Source organism: Eleutherodactylus coqui, chromosome 1 (genome assembly GCF_035609145.1).
Source record: "Eleutherodactylus coqui strain aEleCoq1 chromosome 1, aEleCoq1.hap1, whole genome shotgun sequence".
Classification (NCBI taxonomy): domain Eukaryota; kingdom Metazoa; phylum Chordata; class Amphibia; order Anura; family Eleutherodactylidae; genus Eleutherodactylus; species Eleutherodactylus coqui.
Genome location: NC_089837.1, coordinates 379,928,230 through 379,951,754, shown reverse-complemented (window position 1 = coordinate 379,951,754; position 23,525 = coordinate 379,928,230). Strand labels below are relative to the sequence as shown.

Sequence of the window (23,525 nt, the reverse complement as noted above, 5' to 3'; positions counted from 1 at the left end):
TTCCTATTTTTGTTTTTTTGCGTGACCGAAATGCGCAAGCAAAAAACTGAAATGTGAATGAGCCCATTGAAATCAATGGGGTCTATTCTCTGCGTCTTGCATGCAAAAATTTTGCGCACACAAACATCCCCATGTGAAGCCGGCCTACGTGACACAGAGTAGAACACAAATGGGATGTGACAGGGTCTCTCTCTACTGTGCAAGTCCTCTCCAGATTTCGTCAAGATGTGACCATACTGTATACTTTCGTGCACGTGATTTATCAAGGTCTTGGATACTATTTGAACAGATTGTTAGAAACCTGCGCTAACTCATCATAACAGCGCTGCAAACAATGTGCATCTGTAACACTACATAAAATGATCCAAATTCCTGGAAATACCGACTGTTGGATCTTCCGAAAGAAATCTCCCTGTATGTACTCTCTATGGTCCAGCCACAGGTGTATCAATGGCAGGATTTACCTAAGAATGGTGCTGGTACCTGTAGAGCCCCAAGTGACAGACAGTAAGTACTGGCCTGGTGACAGTGGGACCCAGGTGGCATGTGGTGTACAGGTGGCTGAGCACACACAAGGGGCACAGGAGCTGATTACCACCTGCTAAGCTGGCATTAGCTAAGTGTGATAGTTCCCTATCTGCTTATAGATAATCAGCTATAGTAATGCCCCTCCACCCTTTATATACGGCACTTCTATAGGCACTACACGTCTCAGCTTACACTGCTAGCAAGCCCTGCAAAAGTATGTACCCCCTTACCTTAGCTAGCACAGGCTGGGAATACAGCGAGAATCCGGGGTCACAGTGCAGGACAGTACATAGCAGGACGATCACACGGAGGACAAGTACCAGCAGGTGGGCACTGCGCCCACAGCAGACGTGCCCCGTCTGCCAGGGACTGAGTGCGGCACAGCAGGATTCAGCGGAGCTCAGAGTCCGGCAGCAGGCGGGGTCACACATACTGTACTACAGGGGACCCCCTGCTGGGGGAACAGTGGAACTGCAGCCACCTGTTGGGTATTACAGGAGGCTCAGGTTCGTCGGTGTGTTTTCCTCCCAGGTGACATTGTGAGCACTGGCGTGTATATATAAGCTTTAGTGCTGGCACTATTAGAAGCAACTGCAAAACGCACAGCTTACAGTTTGGGTGTGGTGGACATATAACAAAGGGACACATTAGTGGGATGCATGAGAAATAATTTGCGCACTATTGGACCACAATTCTATCTTTTGTATAATTGAAATTGTTGTAAAATATTTAAAAACACATGCAGGAGCGTCCTCAGGGTGCCTGGTGCCCAGTGCAATATTGCCCATTGCTGCCCACTCCATTACTCATGGGTATGCAATGTTGGCATTTGGTGCTCCGTTTCAGACAAGTGTATTTAAATAAGCGCTTAAACAGGTATGAGCGCATGAACCAGGTAAAGGTTTTTCTTGAGTAATCAAACTTCGTGCTATTGCATGCGAGTTTCAAAAAAAACCCCCAAAAAGCGGGACGATAGGTCTGTCCTATCTTTCTTGCGTATAGAAAAATCAATGGTTTTATTTCGTCCTATCTTGCGGCTGTGAAAATCACAGCTGCAAAACAGGACAAAATCAGTCATCCGAAGACGCCTCAGGGCTTATTCACAGGAGCGTATATCTGCCGCCGTTTTCACGGGCGGCCGATATACGCTACATCTGGACTGTCTTCCCCCTTCATGGCTCTCTGCCTCTCTCCTCTCCTTTGGCTGTTTGCAATGGGAGGGGGCAGCGTGGAGCTATGCTCCACCCCTCCCCAGCTACAGACAAGGGGCAGAAGCTTAGCTACACCCTCATCCCATTGCAAACAGCCAGAGGGTAGAAGAGAGGCAGAGAAAATTGTGCGATTTTTGAGCAGTGAAAGAATAGGTAGAATTATGAAACCCATGCTTTTCAATGACTTCATTCCCATCTGTGATGTTTTCTGTCATGTGATGTTGCAAGATTTGGAAATTGCTGCATGTCCTATCTTTCTGCATTTTCTTCTATTTTTTCTTGCCCATGTTATCCTATGGAGGCTTAAATTTATCACATTGCAACGAACAAACTTGCAATGTACGTGTGATGCGTTTTTAACATTAGCAACACCTGTTGTCATCTATCACACAAGAAAAGCGCAGGCTGCTGTGATGCGACGCGCAATGTTTTTCCAGGAAAAAGCATCACTGATGCTTAAACATCGCATGAAGAAAAATGTAATATTTTCTCATGGCAATATCGTGCTCGCCAATGTGAAGGAGCCCTCAGGCTGTAATATAAATCCATATTATGGATGTGTTACAGGTGATGTTATGGCCAATTTCACATGGCAGTGCTCTGGTCAGTATCTGGAAGCCAAAACCAGGAATGGAACCGACAGAGAAAAAGTATAATGGCAAGATTTCTACCTTTTTTGTATTCTGGACTTACAGATACTGATGCATGAAAGTGGCCTACAACCATATGTCTTCAGTATTTGCCTCCCTGTTTTTTTTTCTACTGGGCAAATACTGACCAGGAATAGGGATTCAGAAACGCAAAAAATAGGACATGATACAGATTTTAAAAATATCTGTGAAAAATACAGCCATGTGAATAGATACATAGATTTATATTAGCCCCCCGAAATACAGAACAAATATGGGGCTAAAATACGCTAGTCTGAAACCAGATAAATCGCATACAGACACTCTACACTAAGGCTTTTAAAGGGGTTGTGCAGGATTAGATAAATATGGCTTCTTTCTAAAAGAAACAGCGACACCCTTGTTTACGGGTTGTGTCTAGTACTGCAGCTCAGCTCCATTGAAGTGAATCGCGCTCAAAACCATATACAACCTGTGGACAGGAGTGGCACTGTTTTTGGAAGAAAGCAGCCATGTTCTTCTAATCCTGAAAAACCCCTTTGAATGCCCATGTAGCACCACTCTGTACCTATTTGGCTCTATTCAACTCATATTCAGCAACATTTAGAGTCCTCTTGGTGCCCATATGCTATTAATTGGTTATTTAGCATGCTTCCGTCACTGGCGGGAACTAAAGGGCTAATAAATGGCAAATGGACAGGATATACGGAACAGACAATGAATGGCAAATGCTTGCAGATAGCCAAGTTTGGCCATGAACACATGCATGTACAAAAGACATCATTTAGAAAGGCATCACTAATGCCATAAAACCTCTCATCCCAATAGAAAACAGGTGTTTAGGCACACATTTTTAATGTGGTGTGGCAAGATAGAATACAAGATGACCTGCAGAGGGCATAAAATCAGGCATAATGTGTGCTAATCAGCAGGGACAGCCAAGGAGAGACGCTGCTGAGGCAGTGTCAGGAACTGTAAGCTTGAAGTCCGGCATGGACCAGACTGTGTCCGTCAAGAGTCTGACAGGGAAGAACGTCCCCTAGATGTCCTTGCTGGGCAAAATAATGAGGGGTTGTGAATCCTGAAGTTGTCATGTGTTCCAGTGCATATGCAGTGTGTTGATACTTTGTTTGCTCTGTGCAATAAAGCTGGCAGAAGCCAGTTTGAAGTTATCCAGTTGTCCAGCGTCTAGCTGAGAGTAGTGCTAACCATCTTAGGACCTGAAGATGGTCATCCCCGTGAACGAATAGGTTGCCACATCGGTCTAAAATGCATAAGGCTACATTATCTGTGTTCATGCTTCTGTCCGGTTAAAAATACAATACAAACAAATCTGCTACAAATTCTTACATTCAGATTTTGATGCAGATTTGGTGCAAAAATGCTGAAGATTTCACAATTTGCATTGAACAAGTGTAATCCAATGCAATCCCATATCAAAATCCAGATGGAAGACATGCAAATTTTGTGGCAAATTTGTGACAAACATATGCCCTGTGTGAATCCACCTTTATGTAACATCTAGTTGTTTAACAAATCCACACCATCGCATACATCACAAGATAAAATATACTTTATTGAATAAAAAATATGTCATAAAAAAATCTTTAAAAAAATGTATTAAAACTGAGATTAGACAAGAGTTGGTGCACGGGACAATACAGAAATAAATCCAGTCCAAGGCTGCCTTCACATCATCGCTGGGGGATTCTGTTGTCATGATCCGTTCGGGAAGCAACACAGGGTAATCCCCTGGCTGAACAGATCTTTCCTATGAAGGAACTGCACAGCACTGAGCAGATCCCATCGACTAGGACGGGGTCAGTGTGGTTTCCGCTAAACTACCCAACATTTTAGCGTAAGAAAAAGCACTGCATGCAGAGCCTTTTCTTCCAGTATTTTGTATTCTGTGACTGAGGTTCCAACACTGATGTGAAATCACCCTAATTGGCCTCCAAATAAATAAATCATTTGGTATCCTGTGTTACAAAATAAAGCACAAACGTGTTTCATTAATTAAATCCACATCAAAATATACAAATCACATAGAAATGTCAATTGTTTGGAAAAAAAGCCAAAAATTGGAAAGACACATGCATTTGTAAATCCTTAAAATTATAATGTATGTATGTGGAAGGGTTTCTGGGGAGAAAAAAATAGGCTAAAAACTGGGGTTATCAGAGTTGTAGCTTCTTAGTACAACCGGCTCCCCATGCAGTAACATAACAAATAGTGATACTCACTATGTCACGCGCTGTTGCTCAGTCCTATGTGCCTGTGTTTGCCTATAGGCTGCAGTCCTGCCCAGAGTATGGGACGTCACAGGAGCTGCAGCCAATAGTAGAGCTCAGCAATTGATAGAGCAATTAAGCGCTGCGGAATATGTTGGTGCTATATAAAAAAAGATCATTATTTTTACCATTGGCTGTAGCACCTATGATATCCTGTAAACAGGCTGGGGCACCTGGAAACCTGATTTCAGAATGGACACCCAAAGCAGCACCACAGGACATAGCAGGGAGAGGTGAATATATCACTATTTGTTATGTTATTCCATGAGGAACGGGTTGTACCAAGAACCTATAATTTAGACAATTCTTAGCATTTTTCCTCTTTCACTAGTCTGTTCACTTCTTCGTAAAAAAAAAGTCTCTGTAACAGTTAACCCCTTCCAATCCAATTTGTATTATTTCACAGAGTTGTCTCAAACTGCAGTGCTGATTTATGTTAGCAACCTCCGCAAGAGGTAACTAGCAGATTACAGGCTGCCATCTTTGATAGCTTGTAGCGTGTAAATAGGATACATCCTTACAGTCCTTTTTTTTTATCTTGCCCTCAGCTGAAAGTAGTGATTCCACAAAATTACACTAGAAGTGTTGTTTTACACAATTCTCTAATATATTCTGTAAAGTAGCACCAAAAATAGGCATGAATAAAGACACCTAATTGTTGGGTGAACATGCTGATATCAGCCTTTTATGCCTACTATTTTATGTCTTTGGCTTTGTACTGACGCTTCCCTTACACATGATGTTGGGAAAAAGAAGGATCAACCATGCTGAGTTTCAGTATGCCTGATCCTTTTTTTTCCACAGGAGATAAGCTGCTGCAAGAGGTGTCTGGCAGCGGCTAATTCCTTTTCCTATTGCAAACACACATATGTTTGACCAAGCCGAGCGTGCATGTGTATGGAGGTATTGACAGGAATAGGTGTAGACCAATTAAGTATTCAGCTGACAGCTATTGAAGGTGTAAAGTCATCTTTGGTACAAACCAATGATATCTTTATGGAAACATTCAATACATACACTGCTAAAAAGGAACACTTTAGTATCACAGTATAACCCCAAGTCACTTAAACTTCAGGCATATCAATCTGTCTAGCTAGGGTACTATTGCGCGGTAGTGTTCCTCCGCCTCAAAAAACAGGTGAAGCTCCGCTGAATGCAGCCAGCAACTGTACTTGTCATGCTATTTGAATTAACAAGTACAGGTGCCACAATCAGTGTGTTCTCAGCCTGCGTTTTGTAGGGGAGAAATGCTGCGTATTATAGCACCCTTAAGAAGTATAAGTCATTGTAAATCAATGTTACCTGCTTTGTTGCAAATGACAGTGACAACAAGTGTGCTTATCTTTCTTGACTGATTCTTCTACAGTTTTGCCTCTTGCTAGTGCCCTTGTCAGTACTGGTAGTCTGAGGCAGTACCTGCAACCCAATCAAGTTGTACAGATTGCCATCCTGGAGGAGCAGGACCTTCATTTGTGTTCTAGCAAGTAGGTTTGCTATGTTTCCATCACAGTGTCAAGAGCAGGGCCGTTACATGAGGACAGCTGGATACAAACATAGAAGGTCATCAACTCAGCATCAGGACCAGCATCTGCTCCTTTGTGTGAGGAGGAATACTGCCACACAACTTTTGTTGCGGTTTTTAATTGCGGTTCTTCCACAATCAAAAACCACATTAAAAAAAATGTGTGCTGTTTTTAACAATAAAAGTGGGTTTAAAAAGCACATGTGGTTTTTGAAAGCCGCATGTGCCTTTTAATAGTGGAAGCACCACAATTAAAAAAGCAACAAAAACACCATGTGTGAACACAGGCCAGACATTGTCAGGGGTGGCAGGAGGGACCATCTACACTACTGAGTGACGTTATGAGTTGCTGTGATGAAATTCACGGAAATTAACCCTTTGCAATCCAATTTTGGATTCAGGGTTTCCTAGAGGGCTTTCTCTTTCTGCCATTATACAATGGCGCCATTTGCTGGCTAGAGCCAGTACTGTGGCATGTGACATGCTGGAGAGGCCCCTGACAATAGAGGAGGCCAGTAATCTACAGTAAGAATACCCTGCCGGACGTCTTCCGACATCAGAGATGTACAGCCTTCAATCACAATGTCTTTAGACGTCAGACAGTGGATTGGAAAGGGTTAATTTCCTGTGTGATTTGGAATCCAGTCCTCAGTTGATGATTTTGGGTTCCACTGATAATTCATTTTGTTCTCAATGAATGACACAATTCATATCAGTAAAGATTTTCAACTTGAATCTGTAGTTCATCGAGATCCGACGTGTGATTTAAGGGTTCCCTTATTTTTTTTTAGCAGTGTAGTATGCTTGCCTCATACTATTAGGAAGAAGTTGATGTTCTCTGATTGCTCCAATGTATTCTTACAGACATAACTACTTATTTATTATGGATCAGCTCTGTCATGCCCAAGATAGAAAGTCACAGAACACGAATTGAGATCCCAGTATACGGTTACTTATTTTAATGATGGTTTTCAGTAAGATGCTGCATAGAAAGATGGAGTATGACTTGGAGAGGACGTTAAAGTTGGGTCTTGAAAAGATCTTACATTCTGAATGCATGGTTTAGTAGTTTCTAAACTGAAGACTCCTGCAAGAGAAATGATGGATTGTACTGTTAGATGAGAAGTAATGGGCAGAAATATATGACAGTCATGCATGGTACATTAATATAACAACTTGGTTAGGTTTGTCTTAATTTATTTAGGGCTCATTCACACAGGCATATGCGGGTTTCAGTCACATAATAGGCAGCACCAAAAATTGCATATTCCCTGCGTATTTAGTCTCTTCTGCTTGTTGCTTATGTAAATATGCAGCATATTTACACGTGCAAAGAAAAGTGGAAGGGCCCGTTGTTTAGATGTACAGTGAATAGGCAAGTTTCCTGCAAGATTTAAGAAGGTCCATTGACTTCAACAGCCTATTTCGGGGCATATACACCAAAATAGCACATGCAGCGTAATTTTTCAGTGACTGAAAGTTGCATGAAAGATCTGCATATGTGAACGAATCCACTGAAATCACTGCATAATATATGCCATAAATATGGCCAGGTGAACTCTAATACCACCCCGCTTGTACCACACAGGGAAATATATTACAAAGCGTGAGTGTTCCATATATTTACATTATGTGAACAGAATAGGTATGCGATTTCCATGTTTGGAGGAAGAATAGCCATCCAGCAGACGCCCATCGTGCTCCATAACTAGGAGTTAGGATGAATCCAACCTGTCTTTGCCAATGGCAGGTGTTGAGGTATAGCGGGGTCTGCTATAAACAGCCTGTGTAGAGTGCTAACACACTAAGAAATAAGTCTATGCCCTGCTTGATAATAGGGCAAGAACATCTTTCCAACACAAATTACAAATTGAAGGGAGTCCAGGTCACTTACGAGAGGCTCGCCTATTAGTGTGCCTACAAGACACTAAAAATCATCTTCCAGTTGCTAAATTAACAGTAATCAGTGTGAAAAGTCATGTAGGCTCATTGGTAGCATAAACTATTTGAGGTCTTTGTTAGTGCAGTGTGGTTCTCTCAATACTGGATCTGATTGCAGTATGTGGGCCTAGATTAAGGGATTGCACTTTGTGTGATATTCAGCCTATCACATCGCAACCTATAATAACTACAAGTGAAGACAGAGTCAGACAAATGTCAGAATGTGCAGAGGCAGCTCGTAATGTTTTACTCTATACTACTGCACTGCAGGAAACTGTAGCAGGACAATTGTCTCTTATTCTATTCACAGCTGAAGTCCCTAACAAAGAGTAGGGCTCAAGTGATGCTCAATCAGCACTCTGCTGTGAAACACATTAGGCTGAGCCGATATAACATGCTGAAACTTCCAAAGGTCATAGATCAACTATGGTCCATTCAAAATAGAGAAAGAAAAACAATACAACATTATGTGCTCTTCTTAAGGAGAAACAATACCCTTCCTGAATCACATCTATAAGCCTCTCACTAGCCAAGCCAGAAACCTACTGCACACTGATGAGGGGCAAAGCTCCCGAAACAGCTGTCTGTGTATGAATTCTGGCTTGGCTTACAAGTCCTAGTTATTGTTATAAGGCTTGTCTAAAAGGTTTGACAGGAATGCTGCCTACCAATAGGTGGCACTGCAGAGGTATTATTTCATCTTCCCTATTTGCATATTTCCCAGGAGTATGGATGGCCTTATAAGTCTTCTCACACATCTTCTAGGTGCTCTCCTTAAGGAGAAACAATACCCTTCCTGACCTAATAAGTAACATGTACAATGAAAGTATGACACATTTCCAAACAAAGGGAACTAAAAGTTGTCATGTGTTGACATGATTAAAGGTGCTAATACACATGAATGTTTGGTTCAGCCGAGCTTTCATCTGTTTTACATGGGGAGAAGAAGGTAAGCTGCTGCAAAACGGCTTTTCTGTAGGCTTATTTCCAGGGAAAACAAAAGGATTGGGTGTTAAAATTCAGTGCAAATCATTTCCCCTCATAATATATTGAGGAAACGTTGAGAGGCTCTCAAACGCAGGCAGAAGTTGTCCGGCACTGCCCGAATCTAGGGGTTCGGACAATTAAACTCTATTATGCATGGGGGGCTTTATAGTAAGCTGAAATGCCATGCACTGTTAGGCTACACATCAGACTTTATAAGGACACTAAGTAGTATCTTCAGTAAGATGCATCTCCTGTAGACAAAGTATATGGGTTGTGTTTTTGAATTAGGGAGAATATCAATATTCTTCTGCAACGGTGAGCCTAGTCCTCGAATGTTCCATGATAGGTCAGCCGTAATGATTGATTAGAAAAGTAACAGCAGGTGATTTCCTACTGATTCCAGTTGGGTCTAATGCAAATAATTGTCAACTCACTTAGCCCCCAAATACGCTCTGTGTATACGACTAAATCCTTTTTCCTTTGGATCTATCCTTGCTGTTCAGTAATTCCTGTCCTTGGACTCCATAGGACTTCATTTAACTAAACATCTCTGGTATGAGTCCCAACATCACTCTGTTTATAACTATGCAATTTTGTGTAATGCTTGTTATTTTGTGAAAACCAACAAAAAACTTTTTCAAATAGAAAAGCAACAGCCGATCAGGCACCCCACCACCATTACCAGAATTTGCATAGTACATTGTTAAAAGTAGAGGTACAATGTAAAGAAACATTTTCATCATGTACATCGCTCTCACTCTTTGTTAACTTTTTTTTTTTACTAAAAATATATTTTGTCACTCACCGATCTATGGACTTTTCAGGAGATCTGGTATGACGCTCCGGAGAGCGGAGAGAACGCTCGGTTAAGCGTCTGGGAGGACTTGGTGTTCTCCTGAAGGTTGAGGTTGCTTGAAAATTCTGACGTCTAAGCTCTTTTACAGCGAATTCTCTATAAAAAAGTAATTGCAGTCAGTAAGAGCAAATGATGTCAGCTATAAAAGACTTTTTGGGGCATATTTACTTATACTGGTAATTCATGAGTTTTTCTAAGTAAAATTTGTGCCCATGTAAGTGTGCCAAATGTATTAATACATTTGTCGTATCTGGCACCACCTAAGTGAAATAAACGTAAACTTACCAAGGTTTTAGCTATAGTTTATGACAATTTCTAGTGTAAATTACAATAAATAATTCCCCAAACTAGGCCCTGCCCAGTTTTCTCAAAGGTGCCATGGTTAGTGTAAACCCCCAGCACATGAACCAAAAGTCATTTGTGGCAAATATTTGGCTCATTATTAGAGATGAGCGAGCATACTTGATAAGCAAACTAATCGAGCGAGTAGTGCCTTATTCGAGTACCTGCCCGCTCGTCTCTAAAGATTCGGGTGGCGGCGTGACAGGTGAGTTGCGGCGGTGAGCAGGGGGGATCGGGGGGGGGGGGGGGGAGAGGGAGAGAGAGATCTCCCCCGCCGTTCCTCCCCGCTCTCCCCCGCCGCTCCCTGCCGACACCCGAATCTTTAGAGACGAACAGGCACGTACTCGAATAAGGCACTACTCGCTCGAGTAGTTTGCCTTATCGAGTATGCTCGCTTATCTCTACTCATTGTGTTTAATGTCACTTTGTAATTTTTGCCAGTACTATGCCACCGCAGATATTTTCTATCAGGATCCTCTTCCAGAGAAAAATCAGCTTTTTTAAATAAACATGAGGTTTTCTAGTTCTAAAGTTGTTACTATAGCCTGCATGTACAGATACACGTGCCTTTCAAATCGTTCTGTTGACAGTTGCCTTCTTGTAATGTCCAGCTCTGCCTCTTGTTCAGCTATCTTGTTTCTCAGTTGTCCTGCTTCTCGGCTCTGTGTACCTCTTCGTAAAAGAAACATTTTTCAAAGAGCGTTAAAAGTTTAAAAACTCCATTATTTAGCTATTCTTCCTAAAATGATTTAGATTAGAAATGTAAATGCATCAAAATAAATTTACATTTTGATACTAAACATAAAGCTTTAAACAGTAGACATTGTCAAAATATGCTGTATGAGATATATGCCTGCAATATTATTCTCCACTGGAGCATGGGTCCCCCTTAGAGGGAATTTATGAGATTCATGCTACCCCAACCATAGGCAGCAAGAAATCCCAAGAGTCCCTCATCACAAACAAGTATATTTGCAGATAGGGAGAGACTTGTCAGTCAGGCCGAGCATGATGGGGAAAGGGTGATGGAGAGCTGCTGCCCAGATGACTCTTCTCCTCATACCAGGCTTATTGTTAAACTATATTTTCTCTGAAACATCTGAAACACTGGAACGTTTCAAAGTACAAGACCCCGATATTTCTAAAAAGAAGGCCTGCTGGTATTTCATGCTGCCTGTGGATCAGTCAGCATGTATGCCCTGACCGTTTCCCTTAAAGAGATTTAATGGTTTTATATGAATGACACTTCATGGCTGTCTAAGGCCAGTTTTACACTAGCGTATTTTGGGCGCATTTATGTGCCCACGATACAGATTAGTGTCCCAGCCCGACCGCAGGTCTACTGACCCAAACATCATAGGGAATAATGATGCTCAGGCCGGGACACTCATTCATCTAATGAGCACATAAATGTGCCCAAAATATGCTCATTCGGCCTATTGGAAAGTATTATACTACTTTCTGATATATGTTATACTTAAAGGGGTATTCCAATTTTGGGAAACCCATTCCAATGTGCTGCCAATCCGAAAGTGAATCTCTCATTCATTATATTCCCATTTTCAAAATGCTCCTTTTTCTTGAAAAACTGTAATGCTCTTCCAAGTTGCTTACTACTCATTGTTAGGCTAACAGACTACCTCCACTATGGAAAGGAGATGTGCACCTCTAACTTCCTATGCGATGCTCTGCTGGAATCTCTGCAGCGTATGTGCAATGGCGCCCGGCCTGGCCAGCAGTTACCAGTACGCTCTGCAGTTTCTTTCCATAGAAGGGTTTCAGGGCAGTGCTAAAACAAGTTCTTGTCAGCCTCTGCACCAAGAGAATTATATCTGGACCAACAGGAATGTGAGTAACAGGGACTACTGTTGGGTGAACTCTCCATGGAGTGCCTGGTGAGACAGCAGTGGACAGGAGCCTTCCTGTTCTACGAACCATTTAGCCACTGCATGGTCTTCTTGCATTGGAGGCATGCTACTGTGGCTACAGTTATACATATAGTTATATCAGCTTCTGTCAGCTAGTCTGCAGAACATTTACTTACAGTTTGCTTTCTGCCAAGATCAGCCTTTCTCCAAGCAGCTGAAGTTCTGAGTCAAGTTCCTGGGCTCGCATTTGTGATTGACATTCTTTATCTTGGTTTGATACCAAAAGGGATTCCAAGTTCTTCACAGAGATTCTTTCGCTGGCTAGCTGCTTCCTCAGGAGTTCTATCTCTGAGTGAGAGGATTCCAGTTCTTGCTGCAGCTGAACAAGGTAAAAACGAGATCTGAATCTACAGAAAATTGTCTACACTTCACAGGATTTGTTCACGTTACTTCAGCACTATTCTTCTTTGCTTTACTATCATCATCAAAATTATTACTACTAAGAAGTAGAACTATTTGTTGCTTTTTACTTTAGATTTTGGGCTATGTGTATAAAAACTAATGCAGCGCTATTTTTATAAAGGAAGTCTGTCACCTAAATTTCACATAATAAACAAAACTTAAAGGGGTTGTCTCGCGAAATCAAGTGGGGTTATACACTTCTGTATGGCCATATTAATGCACTTTGTAATGTACATTGTGCATTAATTATGAGCCATACAGAAGTTATTCACTTACCTGTTCCATTGCTAGTGTCCTCGTCTCCATGGTGCCGTCTAATTTCAGCGTCTAATCGCCCGATTAGACGCGCTTGCGCAGTCCGGTGGTCTTTCTTCTGAATGGGGCCGATCGTGCCGGAGAGCGGCTCCTCGTAGCTCCGCCCCGTCACGTGTGCCGATTCCAGCCAATCAGGAGGCTGGAATCGGCAATGGACCGCACAGAAGACCTGCGGTCCACCGAGGGTGAAGATCCCGGCGGCCATCTTAGCAAGGTAAGTACGAAGTCGCAGCAGCGCCGGGATTCGGATAAGTACCGGACGTTTTTTTTTTTACCCCTGCATCGGGTTTGTCTCGCGCTATTGAAAAAAAAAATAAACGTTTCGGCGCGGGACAACCCCTTTAATGAAAGATTAGGAATTGGCAGACAGGTGTATTCACACCTTTTTTCTTCCTAGTCACTCCATGTGGCGTATGTGGTATGCTAATAAGTTGCCAACAGTCTGATGGGCAGCTTTCTCTATGGCCTTGTCCGAGCTCTCTCTCCATCCATCACCACAAACCACTCCATTTGCTACCGATTGATTGATGTCTCCAGCTCAAAAAACTCCCTGCATTCAACACAATGCTCTGCTGCCACACTTCCTGAATTGACGCACACATGTAACATCAGCGAGCCAGATAGCCACAGCAGGGCAGGTTACTGCCGTTGTGTCAATTCAGGAAGTGAGAATTGTGTGAACGTAGTGAGCATTTTAACAATGGGTTGTCAAAATAAAAAATGACCACCTAACCAATAATACGTAGGTTTAACACCAAATTTCCTTTTCAAGAGGGGTAATATAGGAAAAACAGCCCGTAATTTGCTACACTTCCAGAGTACCAAAATGCCCCATATATAGATATAAACTGCTGTTTGGGTACCTGACAGAGCTCACAGATGGTCATTTTGTGAGCACAGTATTGCTCACTATCATTAAAGAAAGTAATCATTAGTCCCTTCATATGTATGTCCTTAAGCAGCAGGACGTGTTCGAAGCAGGCCCAGGAGTTGAGCTCTGTTAAACAGCTAGCACCAGCCATCAATGGCCACAATTGGAGCTAGCTCTGATCGCTGATGTTTAACCCTTAAGATGTCACAGTCAATGCAGACCATGGCATCTAAGCTGGAAGACAGCAGAAAGACTCTGTCGCTCCATCAGCTTGCACTATTATTCCATGACGGGCTCTCAAGACTGACATTTGTATCAAGCCTATTAAGTATTGCTGCATAGTCTTAACTTAAAAGTGCAATATACAGCAATACAGGAAGTATTGTGGTATATTGTACAAGCGATCAACTGACCACAAATTCAGGTCCCCTGAGGGGACTAATAAAAGTTGTAAAAATAGGTTCAATAAAATGTTTAAAAATATTTGAAAAAATTAATAATATTAAAAGTTATGGTTCTCAGCATATGGTGCCAGAAAGCACGGTTTTACAAAGGTTTACGGAAACAGCCGAGCAGGGCAGCCTTACACAGTTTCTGTAACTCCCATTCACCTTAATGAGAGTTATGTAAACAGAATAAGGCTGCCCTGCTCAGGTGTTTCCAGAACACCAAGGTAATCTGGAAACCAGCCATGGGTTTCTAAGAAAGGACTTAGATGGGCAACCACTTTAAGAAAACTTCTGTCAGGAAACGAGAATTAAATAGATTTCACACAAGAACATTTCCAAACTTTTTAGCCTGTTCAACTTGGAATATTAATAATTATTGTTAAATTTATGTTCTAAGTATTAAAAGTTTCCAAGTTCTTCTGGTCATTTTATTGCTAATTCAAAATAGTATAAGCAGATAATTATATGATGCCTTTTGAAACTTACCATCTCTACGTCCTGTGTTTTGGCACAAAGTTGGCGGTTTAGCATTTCTTTCCCAGAATCCAGTTTAACGCAAAGTTCCCTTGTAGATGCCAGGTCACTGAGGGCCAATGACTTCTCAGATCTAGCTTCTCGCAGCTCTTCTTCCATTCTTGCAACTGATTTAGTCAAGGTATTTATTTGAGATTTATAAGATTGCTCTGAGGTAATTTGCTGAAATTTAATATGAAAAATATAGATGCATTAAAAGCAAGTCTACAATAGTCTGCAAAGCTGTAACTGAAGTATTTAAATTATGGATTTGTATATCTCACATCTCACAAATTTTTCCACTGCTGCAGCGGTTTGAAGGTTTTTTTTTCGCAATGTGACTTGTAGTTTTTATGGATAATAATTTGGGGTATACATGACTTTTTGACTGCTTGTTATTCAATTTTTCCTTGGAGATGGGATGCCTCCCAAAAAAGCACAATTTTGGCAATTTTCTGGCAGCATTCACCATTTTAATAATGTGATATTTTAATAAATTAATGTTGTACGGACATAGCCAATATTATACAAATTTTTGATGCGACAATTGGAAAAAGTGGTTTTCTTAAACTTTTAATAAATTTTATTTTTATAATAAATATAAAAATCTTTATTTTACTTTTTTCTTTAGTTACCATAGGGGACTTGAACTTGCGATCGCTAGATAGCCTACACAGTAAAATGCAATACTAAAGTATTGCACTATACTGTATTTTGACCATCATTCTATTAGGATTTGCTACAGGCATGTCCTAATAGGCAAACATGCAGGGCAGCCCTGGGGACCTTCAGAAGGCCATATGCTGTCAAGATATCAAGTTGGCACCCTGCCATGATATCTTAGGATGGATATTCATGACTTATAAGAACATTTAAATTCTGCTGTCAGAATTGTCAGCAGCATTTAAAGGGTTAACAGCCGCAGTTGGAGTTATGTCCAACCGTGACTGTTGCACGCAGGACAACTAACACCGACCGAACATGGAGCAGGCTCGGCTATTGAGCCCGCTTCATACAGTGACAACTGGCTTGCACTGCATATGTACAGTGCATGTTGAGAAGGGGTTAACATAGTAGCCATCTGTATATAATATCTTACTTGCTCAGACTCTAATTCAAAGACATCAACTCTCTCTTTAAGTCTTCGACATTCTGACTCAGCACCAAGTAGGTCCAGCTTTACGGAGTTAAATTCTTTCTCCAGTTTGTGAACTTTATCTTCCCAAATATCTGCCTGAGATGAGGATTTGCGGTAATTTTCAAGGAGGTCTCGATTCTCTTTTTCCTGTTAATGAAGAAACCATTTTCTAATTATTTGTGAGCAGACAGACTTTTGACGCCCGTTCACCGTCAAAAATAAAAAAAACTCTGTTTTGACAAATTAAAAAGTTATGGTATACCGGCTCTTTCAGCTAATTTTTTTTTCCAAATAAGCTGTCTGTGTGTCCACATGAAGTATAACCCTATTTCTGGCTCTTATATGAAATGAATCCTGCATTTTTTCACTAGTTTCTGATCTGCAGGCTGAATTTCTAATTTTCAGTTTTCCCTGAGCTGGTGGGTAGAGACTGTTATAAATTGTACTCACATAATGTAAAATTCTTCTATGTCACAAGATCAAGATACTTCACAGTTCTAGTTATTATTAGAGATGAGCGAGCGTACTCGTTAAGGGAAATTACTCAAGTGAGTATTGCCATTTTCGAGTACATGCCTGCTCGTCCGAAAAGATTCGGCGGCCGGCGGGGGTGAGCGGTGAGTTGCAGGAGTAAGCATGGGGGAGCGATACTCGCTCGAACAATTTCCCTTAACGAGTATGCTCGCTCATCTCTAGTTATTATGATCATAATCTGTAGCTGCAGATACTTCATATATCCAGATGTAGAATATATTGTCACTCTGTATATCACATACTGCATGATTCACCTGTTATAACACAATGTCTAATGACACATACTATTTATGATACAATACACCTACTATAAAGCCCTAGTTACTACAAACACATAAACTCCTCAAATGTGCCACATAGATATAGCTATGTAGAAACCCAATATTATGTAGTCCTATATGGTGATTTCCTTTCCTACTTACTTTGAAAGCCAGAGAATTTTCAAGTCGTGTAACATCTGTTTTGGCACCTTGAAGTTTCACCTTCACATCCTGAAGTTCATTTTGGACATCCTTGACCTTATGGGTTAATGTCTAAAAACAAAATCATACAATACATTGTAATGTTAATCAGGATGACTGTACATGGATCACTCCTAGTCTTTATATCAAATAATTTGATGTGCCATAAATGACTTAAAGGGGTTGTCTCATGAAAGCATGTGGGTCTATACACTTCTGTATGGCCATATTAATGCACTTTGTAATGTACATTGTGCATTAATTATGAGCCATACAGAAGTTATTCACTTACCTGCTCCGTTGCTGGCGTCCTCGTCTCCATGGATCCGTCTAAAATCGCCTCTTCTGGCGATTTTAGACGCGCTTGCGCTGTGCGGTCTTCTCCCTTCTGAATGGGGCCGCTCGTGCCGGAGAGCGGCTCCTTGTAGCTCCGCCCCGTCACGTGTGCCGATTCCAGCCAATCAGGAGGCTGGAATCGGCAATGGACCGCACAGTGAAGATCCTGGCGGCCATCTTACTAAGGTAAGTAAGAAGAAGGAAGAAGTCGCCGCAGCGCGGGGATTCGGGTAAGTACTACCCGTTTTTTTTTTTTAACACATGCATCGGGTTTGTCTCGCGCCGAACGGGGGGCCTATTAAATAAAAAAAAAAACGTTTCGGCGTGAGACAACCCCTTTAACCTCTTAGCGGTCAGCCTATTTTGTGCCTTAACGACCAAGTGACTTTTATCATCACATTGCAAGAGCCATAACTCACTGACATGGCCATATTGGGGCTGGTTTTAAGTGGGACAACTTGTATTTTTTAATGCCACCACTCTGGGGTACATTTAATGTTCTGTACATTTTTTTTGGGGGGGGGGGGGGGAGAGCAGATGGAAAAAATATCCAGAAATTCCGTAATTGTTTTTGGGTTTTGTTTTCACAGCGTTCACCTTTGGGTAAAAATAAAATTATAATTTTTTTATGTGGATCAGCACAATTACTGCAATACCAGCTTATGTAGATTGTCTTCATTTTTACTACTTTTGCACACTAAAAACACTTTTTTAAAGAAAAGAATTGAATCTGTATAGTGGCATTCTAAGCCCTACAGCATTTTTATTTTTCCGGTAACAGAGCTATGCTAGAGCTTGTTGTTTGCGGAAAGAGTTGTAGTTTTTATTGGTACCAGTTTAAGGTACATATGACTTTTGGATTGCTTTGCATTGCATTTTTTGGGAGGCAAACAAAGAAAATGAACAATTCTGGCATTACTTTCTAAAACTGTTTTCACTACGTTCACCATGCAAGATAAATAACAAAAAATTGTCATTGTCTGGGTTATTATGAACACAGTAGTACCTAATATGTGTTGCTTTTTAAAAAAAATTTTGGGTATTTTATCCATTTAAAACAGTTTTTTGGTGGGGAAAATTTTCTTTAAACTGGATTTTTTTTCTTCAAATTAAATTTTTTTGAAACTTTTTGACACTAGTTAGGTACCCCTCCCACTATCATCTGCTTACATGCTGCAGTCGTTATTGACTGCAGCATGTAAGAGGTTAAACTGCCAGGATCTGAGATTTCTTCACTACTGGCTATTGGAACAGGAACTTGGCTGTCAGCAGTCAGCCAAGCCACTGCCATAAAAAGATGTATGTGCAGCTCATTAGCGAGGTCAGTAGAAAGGTGTATTGTGGTCTCTAAAAAGTTAAGGTGCCCATACACCTTCAATAGCTGGCAGCCAATTGTTCATTCTGCCAACAGCTGCTCTTCCCGACTAATTCATAAACCTGCAGTTTTTTATGGAAAAGTATGCATTTGTTCTCAACGCGAATAGGGAAAAAGCTGCTGCCAGACACCTTAGAGCTCGGTCAGAATAGCGGATATCCACGCGCTTTTCCGCATGGAAAAAAAAAACGCAATGCGTGCGGAAAAATATCCGCATGACCAAGACCATGGCCGCCCATATGTTCTATCTTTTGCAGGTGCGGACTCGTTGCTGCGCATGCAGTGCGTTTCTCTTTCCGCATGGAAAAACACACGGATATCCGATCATCTGACCAAGCCTTTAAGCAGTGGCTTATCTCCCACGAGAAAAAAAAAGGATTGGATATGTTGAAATTTAGCATACTTGATCATTCTTATGCTCAACATCAGCTGTCCATGACAGTTGGCATATGTATTGCCACCATTATCACTGAGGGTTAAAATGTTGTTCCCAATTGAGAATTGATAAGTCAATGATAGATACAATCAACAAGCTTGGATGTTTCCGCATCTCAACAAGACTGCACATGTGCAGCTATTTCTCTGCTAGGGAATGTAGAGCAAGCAGACTCTCGGCATTAGTGGGTGGGTGTTCTTATTGTGCAAAATCCAGATTAAATGGTTGAATAGAATATTGAAGATGATAATGCCAGTTCACGTTTACCTTATTTGGTTTGATTTACAGAGTGACAGTGAGTGATTGAATGTAATTTATTACTGCAACAGAAAGTCTTGGCTTGCTGATTACTGATGTACACATCACCTGGATCTCAACCTTGTTTTTGGATAAGTGGTCATGCACAACCAGGTTCTCCTGAACTACAGTCTCTTTTTCCCTTCCTGTTCGAGACAATTCTTCACTGATCTCATCCATTTGCCGACGTAGACGACTAACTTCCTGCTCATGACTGCTGATAGCCTTAGAAGATTGCCTAAGAAACAACAAAAAGTTACACTGAACTTAAATATAGTTATACTTTAATTTTTTTAAATGTACAGAATAAGTGATTATAAGCATTTTTACAATAGGTTTTATTAGCCTATTCTGTGTATTATTTGTACAAAACCCCTATTCGGCTATGTAGCTGTGTGAAGACGATGCTGAGAAATCCAACTTCAACTAGCTAACTGCATAGCTGAACAAGAAGCTCCAGCTGTGCCTGCACTGTTCTTATTTATAACGGTTTACTTATAAAGCCTGCTTTATACAGTATTTTACTGATTTTCAAAAATACTTCATCTGTGCCCTCATGATCTCTCCGCCAGCACTGCTTTTATTCCTCTCCTATCTCCGCTGCTCTGTCCCCTGGCACTGTGTAGAGAGAAGCCGTTTTGTGCTGCAGACAGCTTCTTCCCTCACAGTGCGCCTGTTTCCTGTTGAACCTGATGCACTGTCAGGGTCTCAGGTCTCGTGACATACAGTACTGCACATCCATATTGCTTCTCTTTGTTGCTCTTCGTTATCAGTAAGATGTTTCCTTAAGCAAACCTGATATTTGAAGGTCTTGAATTGCCCGAAACATCAAATGAATCTTGGCTGTGAATTGTATATATGTAAACAATATCTCTGCAACACTAAGGAGTGCTATATTTTATATAAGCATTGGGACCCTATCCAAGCACCACCAGACTACCTTAACTCCACAGTGCATTGGCGGTATTAACACTTTTCAATCCAGTGTAGGACCTCGTCCGTCATTGAGATTTCCCTGCATAGCTCCAATGTCAGAGGCAGTTCTGCATATGTATATTATAGTATGCAGGATAGCCTCTGACATCGGACAGCTGTTCTGCATACAGTAATATAAATATGCAGAACTGCCTCTGACACATTGTATGCAGTTATAGAATATCTTTGTATGGGCACTGTATTACGGAGATAGATAGATATCATTAGAGAAATTACAAATGAATAGAGTCTTATTATATAAATGTATGTTATATCAATATACATATACTTACAAGATTATTACAAATGATCTTCCTGATGTAAAACACTCATAACTCACGTTTCATTTTCAAAAAATTGCTAATAAAATCACCGATTGTTCATTTTTATATGTTTCTGTTGAGTAATTCCAGGGAATCCACAACGCGCTTTCCCACCAAAAATAAATAAGAGCTGGGGAGTCTGCGGGTGGCCGGGAAATTGAATTAGAAAGAGGGAAGGGGGGCTGTTTAGTGTTTATTACTGCACCAAAGAGTAGATACAGGGTGTCAGACCACATGGTACGTGTAGTGCACCATGCAGGCTTACAACCTATTAATGACGCCATATTTGAATCCAGCGGGTTGCCCTGCGCATCACAGGCAAACCACACTAGCATGTCTGTTACTCCCCCATTTAGCATTCTGATTGTCGGTATTAGTGTTTCTTGACACCACCAGGAAGTCCTGGTGGAGACAAGAGTGACAGGAGGGTGACTGTCCCTGATGGTGATTGGTTTAAAAATATGGGTAGGCTGCAGGTCCTGGCTGCCGTGTATAACTGTTCCGGCTCCCTGGGCCTTAAATGTTCTTCCCGGATCTCTTCTGCGAGCTACAGTACTTGGTTACCCGCTGCTGTGTTCCTTCTTCCCCGTCGCTCTGCTCCCACGTGTTTGAGCTTTAAGAGTGGCGCAGAGGTAGCGGCACCAGCAGTCTTGTCCCTAGGGCTGTGATCCCCGCTAGTGCAGTAGCCTTGCCGCCCCTCTTTACAAGCATCTGAAGTAGGATATTTACCTGTGCTGTAATCCCCATCAGCCCACTGCTATCCGCTCCTGTTCCTTTGTCCCCAGCGCACAGCTTCCCGCTCCTGGAGACTACTCACCTAACGTTTGCCGTTTAAGCTCCTCATCTCCTCTGCGTGGCAAGTTTTCAACTGCCGTCCCGGCTGCTCTAGGCAGTTGAGGCTGCAGCAGTGTGCTCGTCGCCGCTTGCTGCTGCGGAGACTCATCCCCGGAGACACTGTCCCCTGTGACGCCGCTGCAGATGCAAGAGGCAGCTTAATGTCTTGCAGCTTACTGTTTCTTCACTGTTGGCTGCCATGGACTATTAGGCTTACGGATGGTTTACCGGTTTCCCTTACATTGCAAACTGTTAATGCTTCCATGTTACACTTGTAACATGGGATCAAATTTAACTCACAATGTACGGGAAACCGGTGAAACATCCATAAGCCTAATAGTCCATGGCAGCCTACAGTGAAGACACAGCGTGTTGCTAGGACCTTGAATAAGTCACCCAATAGGGAGCTAGGGGTGTGACAGGAGCGTTTCTCCTGTCAAACCCCTAGCTTCCTGGTGGCGTCAAGGTACACTAATACCGTGATTGTCTGCGTGTTGGGGGTTAAGTGGTTTATATGCCTCCCTCTTGTATCAGTAAATATGTGGCGGCTTTCTGTTATCCTTAGGTGTGGGCTAGGCCGTTATTATCAACTGAATAAGAGTAGAGTCCAAAAGGCTCCTACCTTTGATGCAAAATCACCTCCAGGTATCACAATCTATTTATAAAAGGATTGTGGTATAAATATTAATGGAAGGGGCTAAGGGTATGGCCTCATGATACTGTAGCTTCATTTGTCCGAAACGCCAATGACCGCAGATTGGGTGGACAATACAGTGCTCTCTGCAGACTCTTCCAGCCACTGGCCAACAAGAAAAGGTGGGTCTCAGTCTCATGCAGTTAAAGCATCATGGGATAATACCTTGAGAGGCTCTAGAGATCTTGTGACTATATTGGCTTCTGAGATATAAATTCAATACGGATATTATGTTTAATTTGTAAGTGGAAATATAATCTTACCGAGCAGATTCTTCCATCTCCCTGAGCATGCGTTGTATTGTATTTTCCTGAAGAGCAAACAAATTTAATATGTTTAGCAAACTTGCCTGGATGATTCAGGGGGCATCAAACTTGGGTGTCTTGCATATTTTGGGGCATCAATACTATGTGATGAAAAAGAGAAAAGCTAATGGCTGCACCCCTTCAAATGTTCATTAGGAGAATCAACACTTAGGCCTCATGTCCATGGGGGAATTTGATTTGCTGTAAATCCGCAGTTCAAGCTGTCTATAGGGAAGCATGGGCATCTGCACTTCAATTTACACATGTGGATTTGTTTTCCGGATTCTGGAGGAAAACAAATTGCAGCATGCTACATTTTAGTACAGTTTTTATGCGGGCGGCTTCCATTGAAGTCAATGGAAGCCGTTCGATCTGGAGCCCGTCTGCAATAGGCATTGTTGACTGGCCGCGATTTCCGCGGCAAAGCAGAAGTTTCGCACACATCCACAGTTCAAAAAAAAAAAGACCCGGACAGGTACCCAGGTACTTTATTTGTGTAATGCCAACTTATTCCACAGCGCTTAACCCCTTAAGGACCATGATGTTTTGCTCCCAAAGAACCAGACACTTTTCAGTGATTTTACCCATGTGGTACTTTTATGGCCCTATTTCCCAATCCTTGCGCTACCAAAATTATTTATACTGCATTTTTTTGTGAAATTTACGGCTATTTTTTTATTCCTTTTTTTTTTACAGATTTATTTCAATTTTTTTTGTTTATAAAATTTATAGTTCTTTATTTTTATGTATATTTATGCTAAAATAGAGTGCAGAAATGGGTTCCCCATTCTGATTTGGATGTTTTGACGTATAATCTCAGGTTAAAGGGCAGATATGGCAATATATTAGGTTGGTGTGGGCGATCAGTTGTTTTCCTTTTGTTTTGTTTTTTCAATATCTATTTGTATTTTATTCTATAATTTTTTAAGTTATAATTTTTTTTAACATATATGTCCCCAGCGATGTCAAATTAAGGGACTTTCACACTGTATTTTTTCTTTTTTTCAATTTCCCATTTTTCCACTGTAGCAT

General features: G+C 41.4%; 1 protein-coding gene across 3 annotated transcripts in view; it reads right to left on the bottom strand.

Annotated features, from left to right (window-relative positions):
- Nucleotides 1-3,919: 3,919 nt before the first annotated feature.
- TSGA10 (testis specific 10) overlaps nucleotides 3,920-23,525 on the bottom strand; it is a 49,571-nt gene continuing 29,965 nt past the window's right edge. For all 3 annotated transcript variants that reach the window (XM_066579044.1, XM_066579051.1, XM_066579057.1), the window contains exons 12-20: nucleotides 22,452-22,498; nucleotides 19,432-19,600; nucleotides 16,880-16,990; nucleotides 15,885-16,070; nucleotides 14,759-14,968; nucleotides 12,352-12,554; nucleotides 10,875-10,979; nucleotides 9,915-10,061; nucleotides 3,920-7,268 (exon numbers count right to left, since the gene is read on the bottom strand). In XM_066579044.1, the coding sequence (XP_066435141.1) occupies nucleotides 7,244-7,268; nucleotides 9,915-10,061; nucleotides 10,875-10,979; nucleotides 12,352-12,554; nucleotides 14,759-14,968; nucleotides 15,885-16,070; nucleotides 16,880-16,990; nucleotides 19,432-19,600; nucleotides 22,452-22,498 (1,203 nt within the window). In that variant the 3' untranslated portion in view covers nucleotides 3,920-7,243. The remainder of the gene's footprint in view (nucleotides 7,269-9,914; nucleotides 10,062-10,874; nucleotides 10,980-12,351; nucleotides 12,555-14,758; nucleotides 14,969-15,884; nucleotides 16,071-16,879; nucleotides 16,991-19,431; nucleotides 19,601-22,451; nucleotides 22,499-23,525) is intronic.